The sequence below is a fragment of the Natator depressus genome, chromosome 15 (assembly GCF_965152275.1).
Source record: "Natator depressus isolate rNatDep1 chromosome 15, rNatDep2.hap1, whole genome shotgun sequence".
NCBI lineage: Eukaryota > Metazoa > Chordata > Testudines > Cheloniidae > Natator > Natator depressus.
In genome coordinates, this window is record NC_134248.1 from 28608715 (window position 1) to 28625387 (window position 16673).

General features: G+C 53.1%; 1 protein-coding gene across 1 annotated transcript; it reads right to left on the reverse strand.

Moving 5' to 3' along the window:
* Positions 1 to 7831: 7831 nt before the first annotated feature.
* SELPLG (selectin P ligand) lies at positions 7832 to 16673 on the reverse strand. The gene is made up of 2 exons (XM_074972758.1): positions 16460 to 16673; positions 7832 to 9502 (listed from the first exon to the last, which is right to left on the reverse strand). Exons 1-2 carry the CDS (start codon positions 16500 to 16502, stop codon positions 8391 to 8393), a joined length of 1155 nt encoding a protein of 384 aa, XP_074828859.1. The 5' UTR covers positions 16503 to 16673; the 3' UTR covers positions 7832 to 8390.

The window sequence follows — 16673 nt, forward strand, 5'->3', positions numbered from 1 at the left end:
AGGGCAGGTGTACAGGAGAAGACAGATCTCTACAAGGAAAATTCTAGGAATGAGCAGGCATGGGCATAAAGCATCAGCTGAGGTTAACAATCACCAAAAGCCATGGTGGGAGCGTGTGTGGACATGTACCGATGGGGTATATTCTGGTCTGAGAGCCCATCTGTACCAGCTCGCAATCTGAGGAGGGAAGAGGATTGTATTAACAACCAGCTCTCACTCTTCACATCTCAGCTTTATGGCTGCTCCCGGACTACGCTGGGCCCCAGTTGATGGCCATTTGCACTGTGTATCTCTTGCACGAGCGTAACCTCGTTGCTCCCATGCTGCCCTGGAGAAGCTCATGTACAAGTTATGCCCCAGGCCTTGCAAGGGGCTCTTCCCAGGAACAGTAAAGCTCAAACTTGCAGGCAGGCATGTGAAGAGAGGGGAAGGGTAGGAGGGGTGGCTGGTTTTCTTGCTTTAGGCCACTCTGACAACGTTCCTCCTCTGCCTTGGTGGGTCCTGCGCTTATTGGCGGATTTGCTCGCCTCAGAGATTCACGGCCACCTTCAGTTTGGCCACGTTTGCTAGTGGCTCAAACCTGCCGTTCACTCAGCTAACCTCATCACTGGCCAGCATGAGGGAAACGGAGAACAATCCCCGCAGTCTGTGTCCCACCTAGTGGGTTGGGGGATAGGCCAGGGACCTTCCCCTCTGGTGGGACCCACAGTCCAGGTCACCTCCTCTTGTCTCAAATAGGGAGTTGAGGGGGATGGGGGGAACCCGGGCCCACCCTCTACTCCGGGTTCCAGCCCAGGGCCCTGTGGGTTGCAGCTGTCTACAGTGTCTCCTGTAACAGCTGCGTGACAGCTACAAGTCCCTGGGCTACTTCCCCATGGCCTCCTCCCAACACCTTTTTACCCTCACTGCAGGATCTTCCTCCTGAAGCCTGATCACGCTTGTACTCCTCAGTCCTCCAGCAGCACGCCTTCTCACTCCCCGCTCCTTGCACACCCTCCCCTAACTGATGGGAGGTCCTTTTTAAACCAGGCGTCCTGATTAGTCTGCCTGCCATAATGGATTCTAGTATGTTCTTAATTGGCTCCAGGTGTCTTAATTAGCTTGCCTGTTTTAATTGGTTCTAGCAGGTTCTTGATTGCTCTAGGGCAGCCCCTGCTCTGGTCACTCAGGGAACAGAAAACTTTTCATCCAGTGGCCAGTATATTTGCCTTCTACCAGACTCCTGTACTACTCCGGTGTCTCTCCCTTCGAGGGAGGGCACTGGTGCTTAATCAGCTAGTCCTGTCCATGCTCTGGTACCGGCTCAACACCCTGGTTCCGGCCCCGGATTTCCTGGCCAACCTCCGGACGTTGATTCTGGAGTTCTTCTGGTCAGGACTGCACTGGGTCTCTGCAGGGGTTCTCCATCTGTCCCTGGAGGAGAGAGGGCAGGGTTGAAGTGTCTCCACACTCAGGTCCATGTCTTCCGCCTCCAGGCCCTGTAGAGGCTCCTTTACGGTGCAGGGAGTCCGGCGTGGAGCATATTGGCGCACGCCTTCCTGCGCCGCCTCTGAGGGCTCCGATATGACCAGCAGCTCTTTCATCTCCTTCCGGGAGGTCTTCTACGAGACCTCTCCGGACTGCCGGTCTTCTACCAGGACCTCCTCCGGACCTGGAAACTGTGCACAGCGACCAGGTCCGTGGCAGCCTCCGTGGGGGAAGATCTCCTTGTGGAGCCCCTGCTAGACAACCCCCAGCTCCATGTGCAGGCGGCGGAGTCCCCCTCGGTGCGCCAGAGGTTGGTCCTGGCAGAAGTCACCAAAGTCGGAGACCTCCTGGACTATGACCGGGGAGACTGGCTGGATCCCCTGACGCTCGCTCAGCGCATGGGGCTCTCCAGACCTCATACTGCCCTGCGTGTACTTCAGGAGGTGAGGGCCGCTTTGCCGCCCGCTGCTCGGGTTTACCTCGACCGGGTCCTGCGAGAGGGCGCGCCCCACCCACCCTCCACCCCAGGCCCTCCAGACCTTTTCATCGGTCCCCTGCCCCCTGGACCCGACCAACCCCCCCGCCCCTTCACCGTGAGCCGGCTGCACGAGCTGCAGCCGGTCCGGTTCCAGACCACGCCAAAACAACATCTCTACACGCTCGTGCTCCACACCCTTCATGTCCTCACCCTCGCGTCCTGCCCTGATACAAAGCGGCGGGACCTCCTGCCACCTCTAGAGGGTGAGGAGCCCCAGTGGGCCAGCCTATATTCCACCTTAGTCCCGAGGCCCGCCGGGGATATCCGTTGGCGGCTCCTTCACGGGGCCGTGAGCACGGGCGTGTACTTGGCGCGGTTCACCCCAATCCCGGACACCTGCCCCTTTTGCGGCGTGAGGGAAACCCTGGTGCACATCTACCCGGAGTGCGCCAGGCTGCAGCCCCTATTCTGGCTCCTCATGAATATTTTGTTAAGATTGTGGTTGCACTTTTCCCCTCATCTCCTTATCTATGCACTCCCTGTCCGTGGCCCCACTAAGTCGCGGGACCTCCTAGTCAACCTCCTCCTGGCCCTGGCTAAAGTGGCCATCTATAAAACCAGGCTGAGGAGGTTGGCCGATGGAGTCTCCTGTGACTGTGAGGCCTATTTCCGATCCTCTGTCCGTTCAGGTCTCCGGGCAGAGTTCCTCTGGGCGGTGTCCACTGACTCTCTTGACGCCTTTGAGGAGCGGTGGGCGCTGTCCGGGGTTCTCTGCTCAGTGTCCCCGTCAGGTTCCCTTCGTTTGACCCTTTGACCGCACTCCTGTCCCTGTTGTTCATTAGTTGTCCCCTGTAATTGTTTGGTTTTCCAGGTCCTGTGGACCCCCCCCCCGGGGGGGGATCCTTTAGCAGTGGACGGGCTTCGCCTGCTCACTTCATGGATCCCAATAAGACCAGACTCCTGTACCCCACTGGTCTGGGTCTGTCACAGCCACCCACACAGAAAGACCCTCCTAACATTAGCAGCAGAGCAGAAAACCCCTTTGCATATTTTAACGAGCTGTATTTTTAAATTCAGTACATGATTTTTTTTAAAATATAATTGAAAAACGTTCAAGCTACCAGAGTCCATCCCAGGTGCTCCCCTTCCATGCATTGCTAGCCCACAGAGCTACCTCACCGATGCAGCCCTGAAATGGGCAAAGTCTCAGCGCCCTCTAGTGACAATACCATGTTCTAGCATAAACCCAACCAGCATCTTATTCAGAGCTGAGCAAGCCCCTAAAATAAACCAGGTGATTTCTTCCTGCTGCCCTCGGTCTGAAAACTCTACCAACGTGGGCATCCAGAGAAACGTTGAGTCACTTTGCTCCCTGGACACAGGCAGAGGTCTCAGCTTTGCACGAGTCCTGTGAAAAGTTGCAGATCTAAGGCATGAACAGCGTGGCTAAGAGAGACTATTGCTCCCTGCATTTCATTTCAGCTAGTAGGTAGATGAACAATATCCAGCACTGGAAAGCTCCTACTGTCAAATTCCATTTCTTGGCTTTCAAACCTCAGTAAAAACATTGGTCTCCAATGCGTTTCCCCAGAGAAAGCCAAGAACAGCAATCTCTGCACCGTGTTGTCTCCAGGCATCTCTGTGCAACTAAAATGAAATTCCATGCGCTGGCCTCCAAACCCTCTGAGATCTCCTCATTGCTAATCTCTGTTCCCCTGCCACTCAGATCTGCACAGCCAAGACTGGAAGAGCTGTTTTCCCCTGGATCTGCACTTCAGAGGGAGAGAGGGAATTCCTGGACCTTTGGGGGTGCTTAATGCATGCAGGTTCCAAGAGCATTCTGGTTCTCTCCAAGGTTACTGAGAAGCTCCTTAAATCAAGACACTGAGACTCTCTATTGAAACACATTAACCATGGGCTTTATTGATTACATCTGCTGCATAGGGGAGCCCATAACACTCCCAAAGTCCTGTCCCTGCATGCAGGGGTTCCATGTGATATAAAAGCCGGGACAGATTCTCTTGGGTCAGTCTAGTCTGTGATCCAAAGTCCGACTCAGGAACATGCAGGATATCTCCCCTGGATCATCGCTGTTACCTAAATTCAGTGGTCTCTGTCCCGCTGCTTTGCCTGCTTCAAAGCTCCCCACTATAACAGAAGACCATAATGGCTCACGCATTGCCTGCTTCATATGAGATTACACGGGGCTAGGACATACTCAGCTTATTTGCCGAGTTGTGCTGGGAGGTGCAAAGCCTGCAAAGCAAGTTATCTCCTTCAGGGAGCTGGCTTACTGCTGTGGTTAACCACTCAAGCAAGCAGCCAGAAGTCAGCTATTGCTAAGCACTTTCCAACATCTGTCCTCCTCAACACCCGTATGTCCGTCCTGTCCAGTCTGGAATGACAAGCCACCGACTGTTACAAAAGCCCTCCCCACTGGCCAGTCATTTTTTCCCCAAGAAGCCAAAGGATTGTGCCAGTGAGGGGTTCTTTTTGCAAGGCCAGCTGTGCCCCCCTCATAGCAGACATGTGGTCCCAGTCTTCCAAAGGACATGCTGCTCAGGCGCAAGCCAGCAGAGTGCTGGCAGATTCAGGAGAGCTGCTCTGCATGCATGCGGCTTCTGGGGGTGCTTGTAGACCTCACAGTCGGAACATCTAACCCTGCTGTATCAGCCGCCAATGCATGGTGCCCGTGGTGGGAAGGTGGGGCCCAGGCAGGTTCCTGGAAGGGGCAGTGTCCTGGGGGCCGTTGTGCTCGGAAGAGAGCGGCTCTCTTGGACAGCTGCACGAACCGGTTCAGACAGAGTCAGCGTCAATCCAAACCACCACTTGGGTACCGTGCAGAAGCCGTTGCTGACGTCTGCCTCTGCTGGAGGGTGTATCTCGCACACCAACCTTATGTAGCCTCCCACCCTGTTCTCCTCTGGAATCACACTGCTCCCTGCATCCCCTGCCTGCCCCAGCAAGGCTCTTCCCTCTCACAGCATCCCCTCCCTTCGAACACAGGGCCCCAAACCCGCCCATGTTGAGTTAAGCTGGCACACGGTGCCAGGGCTGCAAAACTTCCCTTGAGAGAGAGAGAGAGAAGCCAGCGTGAGTCCCTCGGGAACTGTCTCGGGTGTCTCTCTGGGTGTGCGCCTCTCAGAATCCCCCCTCCCAGAATCACTGCTCCCACCGCACAGGGACGCTGCGCCGATACACAGCACGCAGCGGGGGAGCGTGGCCAGCAGGTCGCCACCTGCGGCCTGGCTCTGAGCCATGCACCACGTTAGGAGACGATCATTGTTCGAGGAACCGGTGCCCTCGGCGTCGGGTACGCCCCTGGTGGCTGGCACGCAGCAGTGGCATAATCTCAGAGGAGCTCTCTGTGCCCAGGGCTTGTGATTGGCCAGGTGGTAACCCGGGCCCATATCCTGGGGAAGGGGCTCTAGAAAGGAGGGGTGGGGCGGGAACAGAGGCCCAGGAGCAGCAGGAGACGGGCCGTGCCTTGACTGGCCTTTAGAGCGGCCCAGCTAACCCTGCTGCATGCCTGGGAAAGCACAGGGATCCAACAGGGCGTCCGTGCGGGTGGGGATTTTAGCCCGAAAGAGCCCTAACAGACAGAGGGGAGGAAGGCACCCCGGAGGGGCGGTCCGCCAGCCGGACAGCTCTTGTGCGGATGGGTGAGCTAGGAACCAGGCTGTCCCTCTGGAGAGCCCTAGATGTCACTGTTGCCTTCTCAGCCAAGCTGCTCACTTTCCATTTGATGCAGCCCCGGGTGACATCTCCCCTATTTCGGGCGGGGGAGTATTCGACTGTCCACAGGATGGAGATTTAATCATCTCCTTCGTCAGCTTCTGGGGCAGTCAGGTGACATGGGCTCCTCGTACTGTTATTGATTGCCGCGAGCCGTTGCCCCCGATCAGAGCAGAGGACGGACTAGCATAGAGTGGTGTTTAATCTGGTTTTCAGCAGCTGCGGTGCTTGTAGAGAAACCTGATTTGGATCAGCTGAAGCTCCTTGGTGAGGGAGGGGCACATCCTGGAGCTGCTGGAAAAAGCCATTTGCAGTTGCACAACCACCACGAGCAGCACTGGTCCTGCAAACCCCAAACCTATTCTTGAGCGCCTGCTACCAGCACCTTCTCAATTAGCTATTTACGTTTACAAGGCACTCTGGTAACAGGAAGTGCCGTTATCTCAGTTTTACAGATGGAGGAAACTGAGGCAGAGAGAGATGACCTGCCTTGCTCACAGTCACACACAGCCGGGAATTGAACCCAGATCGTCTGACTCCCAGTCCAGCGTCTTAACCACGAACCCATCCTTTTGTCTGGAGTCAGGGCCTGCAGCAGAGCCAGTCTGCAGGCAACTGAGTGCGTGGCGGTGGCCTGCAGCAGGCAGCCGGCCCGGCTTGGTCGGAAGAGGTAGCAGCCCAGCTCTTAAGCCATGCAGCAGCAGGGCAGCGGCTGCTCAGAGCATTCGCCCAGGGCTGAGTTAGCACACGCTTGTTCCCAGCCTTGCTCCTGCCTTGCCTCACTCCAGGTAACCCGGTCCTGACCCTCGGTTCCGATTCCTGACTGTGGCTCTGACCTCGGGCACCTGGCCTCTGACTCCATCTCTGACCCCGGGCTCCAATGCCACTTTACCGACTCCTGTTCCACCCGGGAGACCTGATTCCTGCTCCGCCCAAGAGGCCCACCCACGTGCCCTGGTTTTGAGTTGCCACAGAGAGGCCAGATGGAGTTCACTGCTCAGCTGCTGCTCTGTTGGAGAATCCACCCTCCCTCCCTTTTTCTCCCTAGCCGCTGCAAGTGCAGGTGAGCTAGTGATGAAGGCAGACATTTAATGGGCATGCTCACAATCTTCCTGAAGCTAAAGTAGGTCTGCTCCTGCTGATGGTGAAACAGATGATGCCACACGGAGCGGGTCAAAAAAGAGCAACGTACAGCTCAACACGGATGAGGCAGGGAGGGGCTCAGCAATTTGCCGCGTTGGGCCTTAACTAACCACAAGCTCCTAGGACTATCCTGTGCAAAGAACCGTTTCCTTCCCTGTGTCTGATGAGATAGGGCTCAGTGAGTCAGCGCTCAACGGAACTAGGAAGCCCCCGTAATATTTATTTCAACAGTGGTGAACTCGGTACATAAGGCATAAAAATAATCACAGTGCATTTAGCTACAAGCCTGCAATTTCATTGTGAATAGCACACTACAGCCCACAGGGCAAAAGGTTCATAACAAGAGAAGATGCAGCAAACAGTAACTGTCCTCTGACCTGTCCCTTCCTATGAGAAAAGCACACCCAGTGTCACCATGAAGCCCGCTGTTTGGAGACCGTGTGGCAGGGACACATTACAAAGACTGGAACCTAAAGCCCCATGACTCAGACAGTCAAGAGAGGAATGGGGTCAGAGAAACACCACCCTACATTTCCCTCCCAGTGCGGGGTGCTGGGAACAGTACATGCCCTGTGTTTGATACCTACAGTTACCACCAGCGACTGCCTGGATTCAGCATTGGGGTGCCCACAGCCCGTCACGCAGCACTGGAGAGGGAACAGGCTCTGAAGAGTGGGCCGGAAGGTGACGTTGCCCAGGGCTGTCTCTGAGCAGCCCGCCCTGCCACTCCCCTCCAAGTGGTGGCATGTGAGCCCAGGGCCATGACCCCTGAAGGGGTGTCAGGGGTATGACCACCCGGACTTTCCCAGATTGCTGAATGGGAAGTGGGTCCCTGTACAGAAGGGTTAAGAGCCACTGTCTTAAAGGGCCCACGCCATGCCAGAAGACGTTCAAAGAAGAGACTTAACCACAAACAGGTACACAGAGATTTTTATGTTATTCATTTGAACAAAGAACATTAAATTGAGATTCCTTCACCCATTTAAGTGCAAAATAGTAACATGCCCCTTGTACATTAGTATAAATTAAAGCAGCGTCCCAGTTGTAACACTGTCTGGGCCAGGTCCACAGCTGGGGGCAACTCCTTCGGCTTCCCAGGAGCAGTCTGATTCATGCCAGCTAAGGATCTGGCCCCTTGTGCCCATGCTAGAGAGAACATCAAAAACGCAGCAGGCAGGTGAAGGTCAAGAGGACAGAACAGCAGTTTCAAAATCCCCAAGCCAGATGGAAAAACCAACCAGGTTCACCAGCACCCCCATTCCATAGGTTCAGCAGTGTCTGCTCCTGGCAAATGCTCTTCGCTGAAGACTGTCTTGCCAGATGCCAAGTGCCTTTTGGGGTTGTGATTGTTCAGCAGCTCTCAGGGCTGGGCCCTGTCGTGGCTAAGCACAGTACATCTCCTACTCACATAACACAGACTGAGGCAACCTTAAGCCGAGTTAGATGGCCACCTAGGACACTGCACCCAAGAGATGTCGGGATGGAGAGGGTCACTCCAGTGCCCAGGAGGGGGCTGGATGGCCCAGAAAATGAGAATCGGAGAACCCCTGGGCAGATGGCAAGGTGTCTAATGGTCCGGCAGGAAGCTGCTCAGAGTCAGGTTGTCTCCTTCGGTCTCTGAGCTATTGTCTGTGGGCATCTTCATCCTCTTTACCTTGCTGGGCTTCTCCCCATTGGCCACCGGCTCGCTGTCGGGCAGCAGGGCTGAGATACACACCATCTCAGTGTGGTTGTGCTGGCGCACCTGGCAGACACGCTTCTGGCGCCACAGCAGGGTGGCGAGGACGGTGGTGCAGACGATGAAGATGGCAGCCACAAGGGCTAGGATGAAGATGGCCAGCAAACACTTCCCCACCAGGATGTTTGTGTGAATGGGCAGCTTCTGCAAGGGGACATTTGCTGTGGCAGAGCCACCTGCCGGGGGCCTCGTGGGAGGAGAATGGGTCTTTCCCACCTTGGAGAACGAAGTGGCCAACTCTTTCACAAGCAGGACTCCTTCAGAGGACTGTGTCAGAGATTCAGGTGGTGAAGTCGGTGAGCTTTCCCCCAGCCCCTTCATTCCCACTGGCCTGATGGAGGAGCCATGTTCCCGACTCTCCGTGCTGCTCGTGAGGATTTCTTCTATCCCAGTGGCTGCTGCTTCTGAGGAGACTGTTCTGGAGCCCTGAATTGAAACCACCTTGGCTAAGGTATCAAGATGGTTGCCCACTGTAACTCCGGCCGCTTCTGTGGAGACGTCAGAGCTGTCAGCAGACAATGGCTCTGCTGTAGTGGTAGCATCATCATAGAAGTTTTCTTGGGACGTACTTTCATCTAGCTCCTCAGGAGCTAGAGAGACCTCAGTTTCTTCCACGGGATGCTCAGAAGGAGTCATGGAGAATGTATTGTGGTGGCCGGTGGTGGTGGTCTCTTCAGCAGAACGATTGGATGACTTCACCTCAGCTTCCCTCTTCTCGCGGATAAACACGGGGAAGTCAGCGCTCCCAGCCCTTGCTGTGTCCCACACCCACTGGCCCCGCTGAGAGCGCCCAGCCGCAGGAAGCCCGCCTGCTGCCAGGCTCTCTCGAACTGTGCCATCTCGGCCACTGAGCTGGATGGCTGGCAGCTTGTGGGCAGAGGCCTGGAGCAGGCTCGCAAACAGCAGCAGCAGCAGCGTGGCCCGGATTGGAGCCATTTGACCTAGGAGGAGAAAACAAAGAGATTAATTAAATTAACAGTAAAATAAATTAAATTAAAGGTAAAAAAAGAAAAGGCTGAGGAGGTAAGAGGAAGCAGCTGATCAAACATCCCCGTAGAGATGAGCTCGAGACTCAAAATTAGGTCCCAACATTTGTGAGGATTCAGCGCTGCATTTCCATTCTCCATCGCCCTGACGCTAACTGGGTATGGCCAGTGGCAACGCTGCAGGCTGAAAGCGTCCCTACATCACAATGCGTTCGCTGCCTCTTCTCCCCACCTCATGCCTTCACAGCCTGATAACCCTTTTGTCGCTTCCAGCATGTGCGAGTTGGTAGGAGGAGGATTACAGTGGCACTTAGGAACCACAACCCTGGACGAAGGCCCCCCTGCGCTAGGTGCTGTCCAGATAAAGAAAGACACCTGTCTCCGCCCCAGGGAGCGTACACTCTCAGGGGTGTGGGGGAGGAGGGAGACAATGAACAGTGTTTGGCTGCAGAATGGAGTCTCAGCCCAGGGGTTCCAGAAAGCTGTCCATGTCACTCATGGGGTATTAGGTGGCACAGAGAACTGCTCCAGGCAGCTCCGCAGGAGGAGCGTTTGCGAACAACAACTGTATTTCGCATAATGACAGAGCGGGATCAAGACCTCTCCCTACGCTAGAGCCACCAGGGAGCTGTTAGCAAACAGGTATGTCTGCCTGACTGCCACCCCAGCATGCCACCTGCAAACCGCCGCCTTCAGCACCCGAACAAGCGTGGGCCTTCAGTTTGCAGGCACATGCAGAAGGCAGCCTGGGTATGTTAACCATGTGCCAGTCGCTGTAGGGCTCCTCCCTCCTTCCAACTACACGACAGAGCAGAGCTTCTCAAACTTATTTGATTGTGCCCCACTTCTTTGGGTCTGTTGTAATAGTTTGTGTGTCCCCCCCGCCTTCGGGCGCCCAATCAGCAGCCACCACCCTCCAGCCACCCGGCTCTGAAGACAAGCGGAGAAGCAGCAGCTGCCTGCTGGGCACCCAGCTCTGAAGGCGACGCCACCGCCAGCAGTTGTAGTAAGGGTGGCACGGTACGGCATTGCCATCCTTACTTCCGCGCTGCTGCTGGCGGCGGCGCTGCCTTCAGAGCTGGGCGCCCAGCCAGCAGCCGCCGCTCTCCAGCCGCCCGGCTTTCATGGGTGTAAGAGCGTGAATGGGCGCGGGAAGTTCCACCCCCCACTCCTCCCAGGCTTCTCGTGGCCTGCCAGAATACGTTCTGCGCCCCCCAGTTTGAGTACCTCTGCTATAGAGAATGGGCTTCTCCATCAGGGAGCCATGCTAGAGAGAGCAGTGCCTAGTTGTCTGATTGATAGCAACTGGAACTGACCAAAACCCCAAAGGCTCTGGCTACTGATGGAAACACGTTACACTTGCATTTTAAATGAATGGATTGTATCATCTGCCACTCCATGAGGGGCCCCCCTCCTTGGTGAAGGAGCTTTGCCACATTCGCAGCTGGGAAAGAAAAACCTTAACCCCGCCCCAGATGGCTTGCAAAAATCTGGGATATTTTACCCTCGGGGAAAACCGATGAGCCTTGAGCGGGATTTGTACGCCAGCTACCTGTGCCCAGTCATGGGTCACTTGCATGACTTCTGCGGCTGCTCAGAGCTGGAGGTGGCGAGGCAATGCCTCTCTGTTTGATAGGGCCTAGGAGCCCAGTCGAGGATCAGGGCCCCCGTGGTACTAGGTGTTCTATGCAGTATGAAGAGATAGGCCTTGCCTCACAGAGCTTGCTGGCTACCTCGTGACCCGCGGAGAGGAGCGGGGCACCCAAGGGAGCAATGCTGCAGCCAGAGTCAGCCTCCCTTCACCCCTCTGCGCAGCCATTGCCAAGTGCCCTGGGGATTTGGCAGAGGACAGTGCAATGACTCTGTGGGGTCCTATGGGGAGCTCGTCTCCTGCAAACTTCAGAACTCACCCCCCAATTTCAATTCCATGCCCCCCACTGGCTCTGTGGGGTGGGTGTGTTGTCCCCTCCCTGCGGCACTGATCTATTGTGCTGCCTCTTTGCCCTTACACCCATACAAGAGTCTCTCTGATTCGTGCAATTTATAGTGTTGATGGGGTGAGGGGCAGGTTGTGAGCACGATAAAATAAATTTAAAAAGGGAGACGGACGAGCTCCCTCCTGGACTACCAGGAAAACCCAGCTTGGGGCTGGTGTTGAAGAGCTGGACTCACAGGCAGGCTTGTGGGGACTCAGTTCTAAGGGGAGAGAAGACATAAGAACGGCCATACTGGGTCAGACCAAAGGTCCATCTAGCCCAGTGTCCTGTCTTCCAATAGTGGCCAATGCCAAGTGCCCCCAAGGGAATGAACAGAACAGGTAATCATCAAGTGATCCATCCCCTGTCACCCATTCCCAGCTTCCGGCAAACAGAGGCTAGGGACACCATCCCTGCCCAGCCCGGTGAATAGCCATTGATGGACCTAACCTCCATGAATTTATCTAGTTCTTTTTTGAAGCCCCGTTATAGTCTTGGCCTTCACAACATCCTCTGGCAAGGAGTTCCACAGGTTGACTGTGCGTTGTGTGAAAAGACCTGCACTGCTCCAAGCCCCTAGCAGAGGAAACCACCACACTATCAGCTACAATTGACTCCAGTGCCACAAACCCCGTTTCAAAACAGGAATCAGCTCCCCCCATGGAAACTGCAGATAAAAGCAGTGGGTTCGTATGCGTCCTGTTTTGCAGCGTCCCTCTTCCTCACCCCTCCTCCCCCGGCTCCATGCACTGTAGGAGTTTTAAGACCTGTGGAGGGGTTCACCGATTTAATTGCAGCCGTTCTGTTGAGTGGATCTTTCCCCACACCTCCTCTCAGTGCTGCAGGATTGCTTTCAGGACCCAATTATGAGTGGTCTGGTACCAGTGCAACTAAGTGGGGAGCAGTCACTAGGCCAGACCCCCTGTACAGACAAAGCCTAAGTCAAGCGCTGTGGAAAGAGGGTTAATGGAAAACAAGGAGAGAGAGAGAGTTGGGGGGAGGGCGGGGTTCTCTAACATGGCTAGTGAGATCACTGCCTTTGGAGGCCAAATAATTAGATTATTTTGAGTCCAAATGGCTGTTATTCCTGAGTGGTTTTAAATGTCCCTTTCAGATGTAATTTAATTTAATTTACAGGCTAATTACCTTACAAGGATTTCCTTCCCAGAGAGAGAAGGTAGCTATGATGGAGAGCAGATAACATCTCTGCTGGGGAGCTGGAGAAAGTTTGCAAGTAAGAAAATGCACTTTAAGGAAGTAGAATCTTAAAGCAGCTCGAAAAATAACTGTGTGAAAGCTCTGGAGTCCTGTTAACGCACGAGTAGCGGTGTTAAAAGGGTTAGATGTAACACAACAGCCTGCTCTGCGGTAGCACTGGCACTCCAGGTAGCTCCCGAAGCACTCAAACTGTGTACATATAAAAAACCCACGTCACCACTGAAAGGTACCCTCCTCTGGGGCAGAACGCAGATTTTGTAAAACGTGCCATTCACTGTCCTGTCAGGGGGAAGGCTGTCCCACCCACTGATCCTCCAGCACACTGTGCTCCAGCTGCCTAAATCCTCCGGCAGAGGACACCCATCTTAGTCTCATGGTTTAGGTGCAGTTTGTTCGCTCCTGATCCTCAGCAGCCATTTGACTTGCAATATTCAAGCAAAGACCCAACTGCAGAGTTCACACACTGGAAGGCTGTGGGTGGAGAGGGAAGCCATGACTGAGAGATTTGGGGTACATTTCTAGAGGGACTGAGCAAGAAAGTGGCCCAGCAAGGAGCCTGGGTGTGTGTTTGCGTCTCTAGAGCGGCTCCACTCAGAGGTAGAGAGAAAACATTTTCAGAATGGGCAGGAAGATAGGGCAAACCACAAAGACGAGGTTTATGCAACGGCAAACACACCTAGAGCAAGGTTTCAGATGTGAACAGCAGCTAGGCTAGTGCGCAGGAGGAAAACCCAAGGGGCAGCACTCCACCCTCTTTTGATAAGGGGCGTCTCCGCTTGCCACAAACAGGACCCCGGTTGTGAGCACTCCACCCTGGGTTTGGTGCTCAGGAGCAGATCTCAGCAGCACAGGAGCCCACCAGAGCCTGGTCTGCGTGCTGCTGGGAGCTACCACTGGGAACTTCTGCTGGAGATTCTCTAGGGCAGACAAGAGTCTAGGACCAAGATGGGGTGCATTGCACTATGGTTGCACATATTCTGACAGAGAAGAGGTCTTGAGGCTGATCTCTCTCTCCTTCACACCAGTGGCAATCAGGAGTAACTCCTGGGGAGTTACCCAGCATGACACAGGCCTATTGTCAGAGAGGTTATTTGTTAGTCTCTAAGGTGCCACAAGTACTCCTTTTCTTTTTGCGAATACAGACTAACACGGCTGCTACTCTGACACCAGGACAGGTAGCCAGCTGCAGGGAGGTGAAAGGTTTGCAACACGATGGATAAAATCCATTCTTTTTGAAAATAAAATCAGAGAAGCTTTTATTTAAAATGTCCTTTTATTATTTAAATATTTTTTTCTTTTTAAAACTAAACCTATGTAAATTAAATTTGACATTATGAAAACCTGTATTAAGGCCTAAATTCACTATAATCTATTAAAATAATGTAAATTAAATAAATAGAAATCAAGCAGTACGTGTTTGCTGCCAAAATTTTAAAGTCAAACTCCTGAACTGGTGGATGTCACTAGCTAAGCACCTGGACCAGAGTTCATTGAAGTGCTAAAGCAGCTTTTGACAGCACTAATCTCTTCTGCAGGTTCAGAGAGAATACTTCCTTCATTTCAGTTTACTCAGTTCAATGACCAGTTAATTTGAAGTCGAGAAACTGATTGGGAGTTGAAAGAGCAGAAAAGCTTGTTTTCTGCTTCCAATCTATGAATAAAAATGAAGCATGAGAGGATAAGATCTACTAGTTCTAAAATCTTGAAGGGATTGGTGAACAGAAATAATTAGTTCAATTTATTAACTACAGATAATCATTCCTTTGTTTAATAAATCATTTAGTTTTAAGTGCAAAAGATGTTTGAGAAATGTACTTTTTTTCTTATGCATCAAGCACATTTAATGTAGTTTTATTTAAAAACAATTTTTAAAATGCTGGCTTTGTGCATTTTTAATTTAATTCCAACTTCTCTACAAATGCAGCTGGACACAAACCACAAGTAAAAAATTAATCGCCTCATAAATAAGAAATGCATCATTCACTATTTTCTTACCATCAAAAATGTAAAAATTAAGAATCTGAATAAATGTACAGTAAGCTACCTAATTGCTTAAGTGATATAGAGATAGTGTCTCCTCCTGCTTAGCAAAAGTAATAACAAATTATACCCATCAGTGGGAATCAGACTTTTTTTTTTTTTAAAAAAAGGTAACTACAGCACAAATTCAAAACCAGACTAAAATTGATCACTTAAATCAAGCTTTCCTACTCGCTGCTTTAAACTGTGATTAGAACATGAGAGTTAAATCACTAATTTAATTCCCCCCTCAATTCCCACCCCGTTTTGAGGCACCATGAAGAGCTGATGAACAATTACTTCCCTATAATTTAAGGCCAGGGGGTTTCTTTGGCAGAAGCAGTTCAACTAAAAATGAAAGGCCCTGACTTCCCAGTTAATGAGAAGCGTGGGCCCTGGATTAGCAAGGGGAGGACGCATGTGTCCTCCCGTCTCGGGGGGGGGGGGGGGCGTGCAATATGAATGCAGCATGAGCAGCTAAGAGATCGACTTCTCTGGGCATGGCCTCCCCTCTCTGTTCCTTGTTCAGTCCCCCTTGCCAGAATGCTTCCAGAGAATTTCTACATTCACAGTGGGTCAGAATTTAGGCCAAATTTAGACCCTTACAGGGATGTACCTTCCGGGGGTCTTCCAACAGAGCTCTCCGTGATCTAAAAGAGCTTTTCCAGTGCAAACCCACCTCAGGGCACCCTAGAACACCCGGAAGTAGGGGGACGCTGAGCAGGTTTAGGTCACTGGAGCTGTGCTGAATTATACTGGCTCAGGATCCAGCCCTAAACATTTCAGGTTGGACAAGCAGATCTGCGGGAGGAAGGCCGGCGCACTTACAAAGGGCCAGGCGAAGACGCTATTACAAAGCCAGGAAGAATTCAATCACCAGGATGTCACCCATGTCTCAGGCCAGAAGATAATAAATCTCTGCCCATGACGCAGCCCTTCCGGTCCCTTGTCATGGCAGAATGGCTCCACCGCCATAGCTGGACTCTCATGCAGCTGCCACAGAGCCCTGGTAACATGGGCGCTGCTTTGAAATCCATTTCCCGTCACATCTGCACAGAGGCTAACGTACAAGGGAAACAGCTCCAGAGCCTTCCAGGTCACGTTCTATTAAGCATCAAGATCCCGGTCTAGAAAGGCAGCGCTCTCCAATGGTCAAGGTGCCAGACTGGGTTCTAAGAGATCAGGGTCCTACCCCAGCTCTGCCCCAACTTGTGTTGTGACCTTTTCCAGGTTAATCCATATATTTTACACTGGTAAGCCTTTGCACCCTGTGTGCCTCGGTTTCCCCATCTCTAAAGGCAGGAAGAACAGCACTTACCCAGCTCAGTAAAGCACACAGTGATCCACAGCTGAGCCCTACCCAGATGCTAACTACACAATGGCATGGAGTCAGAACGAGGTTTTTGCCCTCCTCTACAGCCATGAAACCCCATTGCATGGAAATCAGCCCAGTGGGTCTAGGGTAAGTTTTAGGTTTGGCACTTGAAATAAACCTGAGCCTATCGTCATACTAGATCCACAGCTCTGCCTTGTGCCTCGCTGAATGCATCTCCCTCAAGGAGCTGCTGGCTGAGCGGCTCCAGGCACTGCAGCTGTTAAGGAAGATCACTCGGTGTGCTCGTAACATGCCCCTGGCTGACTGAGCTCCAAGCCCGCCCACCCACCCAGCGCTGCCTTCCCCACCCCGATAGCCGCTTACCCTGGCTTGAAGAGGGCTGCCAGCGAAGGACGGGCGCAGGCATCACTCACAGAGACCCAGTGCAGCGTGTGTCAAGGGGAAATGCTTAACGCCGCCTCATCTCTGCAAAACACTGAAAGAAGAAGTGGCCCTTTCAAAGCCCAACTTGGTCTCTGCGCTACCTGCGATAATTCAGGAAGCCTCCCTGCCAGTGTACAAGCAAGAGACAAAGGCG